General features: G+C 35.0%; 1 protein-coding gene across 2 annotated transcripts in view; it reads right to left on the reverse strand.

The window, feature by feature from the left end:
* Positions 1-553: 553 nt before the first annotated feature.
* Positions 554-10,395, reverse strand: part of ValRS (Valyl-tRNA synthetase) — a 10,364-nt gene continuing 522 nt past the window's right edge. Inside the window, exons 2-21 of one of the 2 annotated variants that reach the window (XM_027354600.2) lie at positions 8,849-8,998; positions 8,550-8,674; positions 8,223-8,387; positions 7,844-8,045; positions 7,499-7,689; positions 7,094-7,316; positions 6,818-6,963; positions 6,436-6,643; positions 6,032-6,202; positions 5,718-5,839; positions 5,391-5,499; positions 5,023-5,173; positions 4,640-4,782; positions 4,120-4,449; positions 2,803-2,955; positions 2,481-2,687; positions 2,058-2,175; positions 1,738-1,901; positions 1,472-1,582; positions 554-884 (exon numbers count right to left, since the gene is read on the reverse strand). In XM_027354600.2, coding sequence (XP_027210401.2) covers positions 774-884; positions 1,472-1,582; positions 1,738-1,901; positions 2,058-2,175; positions 2,481-2,687; positions 2,803-2,955; positions 4,120-4,449; positions 4,640-4,782; positions 5,023-5,173; positions 5,391-5,499; positions 5,718-5,839; positions 6,032-6,202; positions 6,436-6,643; positions 6,818-6,963; positions 7,094-7,316; positions 7,499-7,689; positions 7,844-8,045; positions 8,223-8,387; positions 8,550-8,674; positions 8,849-8,998 — 3,300 coding nt within the window. In that variant the 3' untranslated portion in view covers positions 554-773. The remainder of the gene's footprint in view (positions 885-1,471; positions 1,583-1,737; positions 1,902-2,057; positions 2,176-2,480; positions 2,688-2,802; positions 2,956-4,119; positions 4,450-4,639; positions 4,783-5,022; positions 5,174-5,390; positions 5,500-5,717; positions 5,840-6,031; positions 6,203-6,435; positions 6,644-6,817; positions 6,964-7,093; positions 7,317-7,498; positions 7,690-7,843; positions 8,046-8,222; positions 8,388-8,549; positions 8,675-8,848; positions 8,999-10,395) is intronic. The other variant, XM_027354598.2, reaches the window with a different exon arrangement.

Consider the following 10,395-nt stretch of genomic DNA (forward strand, 5'->3'; position numbering starts at 1 on the left):
ATCCATTTATTTTATAATCAATGATTTATTTCTTCTTTTGCTTTTTATACTTAAACTTGAAACGTATCCATGTTGACAAATGTAGAAAAGGTATGAATGAGACTGGATATCTTCACAATACAAGAGATGTATTTGACCAGTTTCAATTACGTCTTCATCAGATGAAGACGTAATCGAAACCGGTCAAATACATCTCTTGTATTGTGAAGATATCCAGTCTCATTCATACCTTTTCTATACTTAAACTTGCTGGTTACAAATAAATGTGTATGCTTGCCATGTTTACCTATAAAATAAGAATGTGCCCAAGTAATGAATGGAATAATGAAAAATACTGGATATAGCACTTTTAACATTGGTGAACAATGTATATCTCAAATTTCAAACTATATTTGGAACAGGAAAATATTTGAAAAGAAAATAATTATAGATCATATAGTTTGATTTTACTTTCTGTTTATGATGTATATATATAGAAAAAAAAACAAAATCTAAAAATTATCACAGTCTTATCAGAAGAAGGGTGAGCGACAGGATAAATAATAATTTCATATAATACGATAAAAATTTATTAATCACTGGGTCAGGACTTAAGTGCAACAATTATAAATATATTCTCTGTACAGAACTCGCAATACATCATGTTTGTAATTGGTGGACAAAATAGGCACATTACCTACTCATCTTTATGTACAGACATTTCTTTATTGCATTTTCTTTCCATTTGAAAAAAATTGCCACTAGAGGTGAATAGTGATCAACATATTTATCAACTACTCCGTTTCCATGGCTAATATCTTGGTGATGGCGTCCTTACTCTGCTCCAGTTCTGCTTCCAAATCGAGCTTTTTGGTGTTATTTCTTGCTTGGACTTCCTCAGGCACCTGTTGGAAAAAAATACATTCCATATCAGCATTTGTTAATCAAATCTGCATATTGGGGAGGGGAGAATGGAAGTAGGATGTGGGCATGTTAGTTAGAGTCATGTGGGCATAGTTGTGGCGAGGCAATTATTTGCTATATGGGATAATGTCTGCCAACAAATACAAAATATTTTTTTTACTTTACATGTGAAAGTCTTGTAATTATATGGAGAGGTGAATAGGTATATTAATGAAACAGGAATTTATAGCTTAAATTTCAGAAAAAAAAAAAAAAAAAAAGGTAATAACACTATAATAATCCCAATGTTAATAACAATAAAAATAATGATAATGGCTTTAGAAAACACAAACCACTTTCTAAAAAATTCAAGGACCTGGGTTATGAAGTGGAGTGAAGTAGGCCTGCTAACTGGCTCACTAACATCTGAGCACTTGTAGAGCCGAATCTATGCTTAAACACTATTTACAAAAAAAAAAATACAGTGGACAGTGCAATTCCCCGGCACCATGGGTTACCACTAACAAAAATAGAACTTATTATAATGAAATACAATATCAAAAGAATATAAAGTATATCCTATACATACCTTTTCATACCCTGGCTTAGCCATTTCAACCTGAAGAGCCTTCAGCTTCTCCTCTGCATCCTGTATCCTTTTCTGGATCTTTTCCTGACATTTGCCAAGATTTACCAATCCCTGGAAATATAATTTTAATTAAAGAAAATAATTTATTTCTATCATAAAAACTCATCTATTCAGTTTTCAAAACTTGTACAGTATTAAATCTTTCCAATAAAATTTCAAGCTCACTTTTGTGGGTTCATTCCAAAAGGAAATAAAGAAAGACCTACCTGCAACTTCATCCAAGCTACAGTGTCTGCTGTTACAGGTGTGGGGACAGATCCCTTTGGCTTCTCAGTTGAGATTTTAACATCTGATACTGACAACGTTGCAATATCTTGAATCAAGGACTCCAGGGTAGCTCTGTTATCTTCATTTTCTGACTGTAGGGTCACTTTAAACAGAAGAAATGCCAAAATCAAATAATTGCAAATAGTAGACCAGTTGAAAATTCATATTTCATATATAATTTCCTTCAATATTCTTCTGATAATAATCACCATTTTGTGCTAATAAGTTTCTCATTACTGAAATACCTTATGTAACTTACATTCAATCCTTGTTTTGTTGGGAATGTCATACTTGGCCTTGGCTGACCTCACTTCACCAATAACCTTTTGGCCAAATTTGAATTTCTCATCAACTTTCTCATCAAAGAAGATATCATACTGTAAGAGGAAAATCTCAGGTAATTTATATAATACTGATTACACATAAACACAATTACAATAACAACAACAGCAATAGCAGCAGCAATAATAATAATGATAAAAAACAAACCAACAATGAAAGTTATAATAAAAAAGAGCAAAAATCAAACACCATAAAGTGCTTGACTACCCTTATAAAATGTCCTATGATAATCCTCCTGTTCAGAGACATCAGGCAAGAGGTATAGAGATTACTAGTTCCATTTCAAATTGAAAAACTAGTTCCAGTTCATGTTGTCGGATATCTCATCTCGGCAACTAACCTCTTCAGATTCTGGATATGGCGTGACACAGATTGATGGTGGCTGGTTTGCTGTTCGTGGTGGAAGCCGCTGGAACAATTCCTCAGACAAGAATGGCATGAATGGGGAAATGAGAGTCAATCCAACATGTAAAGCTGTGTATAAAACATTACGGCTTAAGTTCTTTGCATCCTCATTGTCAGAGTACATGACTGGCTTCAGACATTCCTGTAAAAAGAAGATACTCATTAGCAAGGCAGATACATTAAGCACAAACATTTCTAAATAAAAAATGAAGTAATTTATTACAAATTTCAAACAAGATAAGCAACATAGTCCTTACCAAGTACACATCACACAGCTGGTACCACCAAAGGTTATACAGGGCTGTGGTTGCTCGAGGGAAGTTGAACTCCTTGAAGGCAGCGTTACACTCTTTCACAGCTACTGAAAGTTGGTGTAGCATCCACTTGTCCACCATGCTTAAGCTGTTGCCCTGTAACAAAATAAGGAGTCAATATCAAAACATCGTTTGTTTGTTTCTTTTTGTTTAATAGCCATCTGTGAAAAGAATGGCAGTACTCAGCTATTTAACAAGAAGCACAATGAAACAGCATTCATTACCACAATTAGTTTGGCATATTAGTTTTGCCTCAATCTTCCCAGATATACAGGATCATTAGTCTATTTGTCTTTGACATCATTAATTCATCCCATTTCATGAAAAGTCAAGAATTAGAGAAATCCATGTCTTAATCCTGCGGTTCCCAAGTGGTTGGTCGCAACCCCCAGGGTAGTCACGGAAGGGTTGCAAAACAACATGTACTTTGAAAAATCAATGTTGGGGATTATGGATGTATCAATAGGTTTAGAAAGATATGACTATAAAAGAATTAGGAACCACTGCTCTAATCAAATGTCAGTATCTGATGCCATAAGAAAACAAAGAAAAAAAAATCCATGCATTTCTATTCCTACTTAAATATAGGTTTTTCTGTATAAAAAGTTTAGCTGCTTTTGAGTCTGATATTGTTCCATTTTCTTGAATTCAAATTCTGTTTCTTAATTCCTGAAAATAATATGCAAAATGCTTCCAATGCAATCTCTAGACTTTTTAATGTTTATGTTCCAATAACATTAATATCACATTTTTTGTTTGTAAAAAACGATTTAGAAAAGCAAACTTTTATCAGTAGCAAAAACACATCTCTATCACTAAATATCACATCTAAAAACAGAGAAATAAAAAAGTAAAAAAGTGGTGGCCAAGTCTGTGAAATATCATGCAAACACATGGTTCTTGTACCACTTAACAGTATCAGCTATTAAATCTAAAACTTAATAATCAGGCTAAAATATCAAACCACAACATGGAATATACATTTCAAATCCCTCACTAGGACGAGGGGAAAAAAGAAAAAAAGAAAGAAAAAAAGAAAAGAAAAAAAAAAATTATTCTGATTCATTACCACCAGAAAAATTTTGTATTTTTAGTCAATCCCAAACTAGTATTAAATTAACACCCATGATTAGCAACTACTAGTAAAATCAGTCCAAAATCAAAATGGGGAAAAAAGAAAAATAATAACAACATTAATAATAAAACAGGCAAACAAGCAAGCAAAAACACGTTTACAGCATCAGACGCTTGTTGCCTTACCTCCCTACGACTACCTATGGAAGAAGATACATGAGTGTGCCCTGCTTTAGGGAGGGACTTCCTCTCCTCTTGTGAAAAACTGGACATATGGCAATACCAGCGCAAGAGGTGTGGGTACTGTGACAGAGATGCACATGTTTTTCCTAATCTTTCGAGCACGTGAAGGTCAGCTTGTGTCGGCCTGTATCCTTCAATATAACTGTACTGTTCTAACGTATTGTTCAATTCCACTAAGCTTGGTAAGTTATTATCACTACACTGAATGTTGTTGGACGGACCAGTTGTGGTGTGGCTGGAATTAGCTGGACTATTGCTGCTTCTTGATTTGACCTATTAAATAATTGCAGTCAGTCATTATGACACATTTATCAATAAAAGGATTAAAAAATTTCTCTCTTAGAGACTTCAAAGTTAAAATACAAATCTTCTAAGTAAATATACATCTCTTACTTTGTAGAAAATCTGGCAAACTGTTTTTATTATCCTGTAAAATAAGATAAAAAAAGAAAATCATATTTACCATCTCTTGTAAGGTCTTCAAAGATTCATGTGGCTTGAAATCTTTGCCAAGGTTCATTAGTGCAAATTTGGTGGCATTCCACAGCTTGTTGCAGAAATTCCTATAACCATTGACACGTAGAACATCCAGGTTGATATCACGACCTGACCAAAGTTGGTAGTGCTATTAGTATGTGAAAGATTTATGTGATTTTTGTTTCTATAAACGAAATGCTCTATAAATACACTTTTAATTATATAATTTACACACTCAAAATACTTATATCATGTTGCAGACTCTAGGTCATACAACAGACACTAAACACTGCAATATATTTTCCAAATTGTTGTTACACACTATCATAAAGTTATGATCATTGTAAAAAAGAGGACTCAGTTTCTCACCTTGAGCTGTGTAGGCGCAAAGAGCAAAACGAAGGGCATCAGTGCCACACTCAGGGATTCCTTGAGGGTAGTCCCGCTTCTGTCCCTCTTTGGCTTTCTCGATTTCACGTGGGTCCAGGTTGCTATTTTCCTCAAGTTTGCTATTGAGTTCCTACAAAATGCATATACACGAATATGTAATTGTAAAACTAAGTTACTTCTTTGATAACAGTCATTAAAACAAACATTGGTAAGCAAAATTCACTTGATCAAAAGAAGACTAACAAAATTTCAAATCTAAATTCCAATTATAATATAGATCTTTATCAGATTTCTAAAAGCCATGCTCGATTCCTCAATTCACCACTTCAACCAAAATCAATACTAACCTTTAGTGTAATGCCAAGGATGACATCAACTGGATCAATAACATTGCCTAAGGATTTGCTCATCTTGCGTCCATGAGCATCACGCAACATGGCATGAAGGTACACCTGCCTATGGAAGGTGAAATTTGTTGTCAACTATCATACTCCTTCTAACACCACACTTTCCACTAACTGTATTCAATATGGCTAAAAGCCTTATTTCAACAACAATATTTCTACCTAAGTCTATTTCAATCAACCATAGAATAACATATCAAAATAATCAGGAATATCTATGTATTGTCAATTCTGACAACTCAAATCATGGTCAAAGAAGAATGGACTCACTTGAAAGGAAGTTTGCCCAATAATTTCTGCCCAAAGAAAACCATTCTGGCAACCCAAAAGAAGAGAATATCGTGGCCTGTCTCTAGAAGGGAGTTGGGGTAGAACAATTCCATATCCCGAGTCTGGAAATGCAAATCAGAATTAGTTTTTCTGACTCAATGATTAGAGAGAACTTTAACACCTCAGCAAACACTATCATCAATATTAGTGATAACTTCATATGATACAGAGCCTTCAATAAACTATCTCACATTTATGAAACTTTCTAGCTAGATCTAAAGATTGATTAGATCATACATGTAAGCCACATTTACCTGTTTGGGCCAACCGAAGACTGAGAATGGGAACAGGCCAGAACTGAACCAGGTGTCCAATACATCAGGATCTTGTGTCAGCTTTATCTTTTCTGCAGGTACGTTAAACTTCTTGGCAGCTTTCTGCCGGGCTTCTTCCTCAGATCGACCACTGACCCAATAGTCATCCTTCTATAAAAATAAATTGGAATTTTTCTTCAGAAAAAAATTAAAATAAATAAATAATAATGAACCCAACTTCATAAGTTCACAATGAATATATAAATCCTCAATAATGAAAATACTCATGGGAGAACACAAAAAATCTAAAAATAAACAAAATCAGAGAGGACGTTGTTTTATCCATACATACAAAGTGATAAGTAATATTTTTCATATACAACACGTAAATTCTGAAGTCTTACATCTTCCAAAGGTGAAGTTGACCCTTCAATTTCCACAAAGTAAGCAGGAATCTGATGGCCCCACCAAAGCTGCCTTGAAATGCACCAATCCCGCATCTCTTCCATCCAGTGGAACCAGGTCTTCTCATGCATCTTGGGAATGATTTCCAACTCTCCTGACTTTACAGCCTCAACAGCCTTAGCTGCCATATCAAGGCATTTCACATACCTGAAGGAATATACCATACAATTTTTCGTATTTCTGTTTTTACTTATTATCACAGAGTTGTTATAATTTGGTTTACAGGTCCTAAAACAAAATGTGGAAGTCTTTCTATTTGTGGAATAGTGTAAATTCAACAGCACTAATATTTTGTTCACAGATACAAAATGCTAAACTTACCACTGTGGTTTGATCATTGGTTCAATGATATCTTTGGATCTTGAACACACAGGAACCACCATAGGGTTATCCTTTGTTTCAATATAGAGACCCTTTTCCTTCAGGGCTTCTAACACAGCCTTACGGGCATCAAATCGCTTCATTCCCTACACAAATATAAAAATATAATGTAAAACTTTATCTAAATACCCTCTTGTGCATATCGCAAAGAAGCAAAAATTGACAATACTATATAAGCAAAGAAAATCATTACCCGAAGAAGAAAAAAATACTTACAGCAAACTGGCCATAACCATCTACAATAAATCCATCATCCGTAAATATGGTGAGGAATGGGAGATTGTGCCTCTTTCCAACTTCATAATCATTGGGATCGTGAGCTGGAGTTATCTTTACGGCACCAGTACCAAATTCCATCTCTACAAAATCATCCTGGAGAATTGGCAGCTTGCGGTTCGTGAATGGATGGATGACCATCTTACCATGTAGATGTTTGTATCTGTTTCATAAAATCAGTAAGAAATATATGGTTGCCATCTATAAATAAGAGCATTAGCAAAAACCAAGCATCACATTGTTATCAACATGAGTAAGCTTTAAGGGGGGGAAAAGAAAAAGAAAATAAATTGCAATTCAGAATGACTTCTATCATGACTTAGGACTATGTGCTTCTTAGCTCACCTCTCATCCTTTGGGTGGACAGCTACAGCAGTATCTCCAAGCATGGTCTCAATACGTGTAGTTGCAACAATGATCTTTTCATCAGAATCTTCTACTGGATAAGCAAATGATACTAGTACACCGAATTCTACTTTGTCCGTGTAACCTGGTACTATCATTTCTGTGCGGCCTGGCAGCTCCTTCTTCTCTACCTATTCCAAACAGAACAAAGGGACAATAATAGCTTTTTTTTTTACTTTTGCCAAATTTCCTTTTGTTTATCAATTATTTCTAAAAGAGCATTACCACTTAATCAAAACTGAATTCTGTAGCAAAAGAAAACTAAATGAAGACATTTCCTCTCACCTCAATATCAGAGATGGCCGATTTGAGGGTGCAGGACCAGTTAACAAGCCTGTTTGACCTGTAAATTGTCCCATCTTCATGCATTCTAACAAATGCCTCCTTGACAGCTTCCTGAGGTCCAGCATCCATAGTGAATGTTGCACGATCCCAGTCCAGAGATGATCCCATCTCCTCCATCTGCTGATAAATACGGTCACCTTTCCTGGAAAGAGAATGACATATGAACAATAATAATCCATTATATTAACACACTAGATTTACAGATTTCCTCTCCTATTCAAGTCATAATTTTCTTTCCAAATCACTCAGTGGAATTACAGCACAATCAACATGCACATAGCTGAGAGAAAGTAAAATACTTTAATAAATAAATACTCACTCATTCTTCCACTGCCAAACACGCTTAATAAACTCTTCTCGTCCTAGATCGTGTCGAGTCTTTCCTTCTTCTCGTTTGACCTTCTTTTCCACAGCAACCTGAGTAGCAATACCGGCATGATCACAGCCAGGCACCCATAACGTTGTGTAACCTTTCATTCTGTGCCTATAGAAAAAAAAGCTGTTTTAGCTACCTGACGCTGATAGTAACAATGTAAAATTAATAATGAACATATATGCAAAAAATAAATAAAAATAACAACAAGTAAATAAATATATGTATAAATAAATCACTTTCTTAAGATTTAGTTTAACAAAACATTCTCACCAGCGGCAGATAGCATCTTCGATTGAATTTGTGAGTGCATGACCTAGATGAAGGGTTCCTGTGACATTTGGTGGGGGAATTACCATAACAAAACTCCCTTTTGGATTTGGCTCATTCAAATTTCTCTGTCGAATACACAATTAATGGTATGGTATTAAAATATATAACCTTGACATACAATGCATATGAAACACACAAACATATCTATAACCTACAGGTCTACTAAGAACAGGAATAGCAACACCAATATATTTAAGTCAAATGTACGGCATTTCAGACTAAATAATATTTCCTCTTACCCCATACTCTGGCTTGAAGAAACCCTCCTTCTTCCACCAGGCATTCCATGCAGCTTCAACATATTTTGGGCTATATTGTGCCGGCAAATCAACAGTTATGTCCTTCTTTTCACCTGGAGCTGTTGGCAAGTCATATGTGGCAACTTTTTTCTGTTGAAAGCATAAAAGAAAATTTTTAACTATAAGACAAATGGGAGTAAGGTATTAGTATAGAACTATAAATTAGTAAGAAAAAGAAAAAGAAAAAGATGAAGAAAAAAAAAAAATTACACATTTCTAAGCTCTTTAAAAATGATTAAAAAATCATAAGGAATACAAAGATTACACAAGGAAAAGCAAATTTCCCACAACCTTGAAATAGCTAATAAAAGCTATGACAGTTTCCCCTTTACTTCATACTGATCTTGCAAGTCCATACTGTATATTTCTTTCCATTATTGTTTCTTTCACCACCTCCCCAGAGCCATGCCACCAATCCTTAGAGCGTTTTTGTCAATACAGGGGGCTGGTCCTAATATACTTCATAATATGTACTGGTCTTCATCTTACAGGTTAGTGGGAAATAATATAATAAAAAAAAGAGTAAATACAATATATTTACTCTAGTTACATACTTGAATTGCTTAAATACACTCCATCCTGACAAAGCTGTAGTTGGGACATGTGAGGATTTTATGTCTTACTTCAAATATTTAGTTAATGCTACCGAAAGCAACACTGAGATTGAGGGTATTGGTCACTGCCATCTTAAGGAGCATAATAGACATAAATTATGCAGGTACAGCTGCTGCAGGCTTATATTTATTGCAAAATGACAAAAATATCCGCAGCATATCACCGTCCAGAGACTACGTCAAAGACACCCTCCCATAGGCAGAGTTCTTAATGTCCGTTTTCTAAAAGTTGGTGCGAAGTGTTAATAATGGGAATGGTACAGGGAGTTTGTCCCCCCTATCTATGGAATAAATTGATGGTAGGAAAGGAATGGTTTGGGTTTTTGGGTTTGTATGATGGCAAGGGTTATAGAAACGGATCCGTTTCAACACGATGAATTTCTTTCTTGGAGGCATGGATCCGGTTCCCGATCCTATCCTAACCTAACCAATTCAGGTCATCTTCTGCAGTACTCAGCTGCATTTGATAACTTTGGTCTTAATTCGAGGAAGTGTTCCATTTGTCCGTTTCTGCAGAATTTTTTTTTTTCTGCAAGTAGAGAAATGGATCCGTTTCCACATGGTTATTTTTGAGTTAAGCGGCATGGATTTTTCTGTTTCTATAACCAGTTCGTAGCATGATACCCTGGCTTAGGGACTTTGTCTCTGGAGGGTGCAGAACTCTCAGTAATAAATACCATGATCAGGAGCATGTAGGTCTTCTGAACATTTACCCATATACTCATTCATAAATAATATTCACATGAAAACTTCCCATTCCATCATGCCCATAAACTTTGCCATATTGCCAACATACTTTGACAGCATACTTGTTAAAAAACAAATATGAACCGCTAAAAAACTTTGAAGATAATCAACTCATCAATATCCACA

This window comes from Penaeus vannamei, chromosome 23 (assembly GCF_042767895.1).
Source record: "Penaeus vannamei isolate JL-2024 chromosome 23, ASM4276789v1, whole genome shotgun sequence".
In the NCBI taxonomy this organism is placed as follows: Eukaryota; Metazoa; Arthropoda; class Malacostraca; order Decapoda; family Penaeidae; genus Penaeus; species Penaeus vannamei.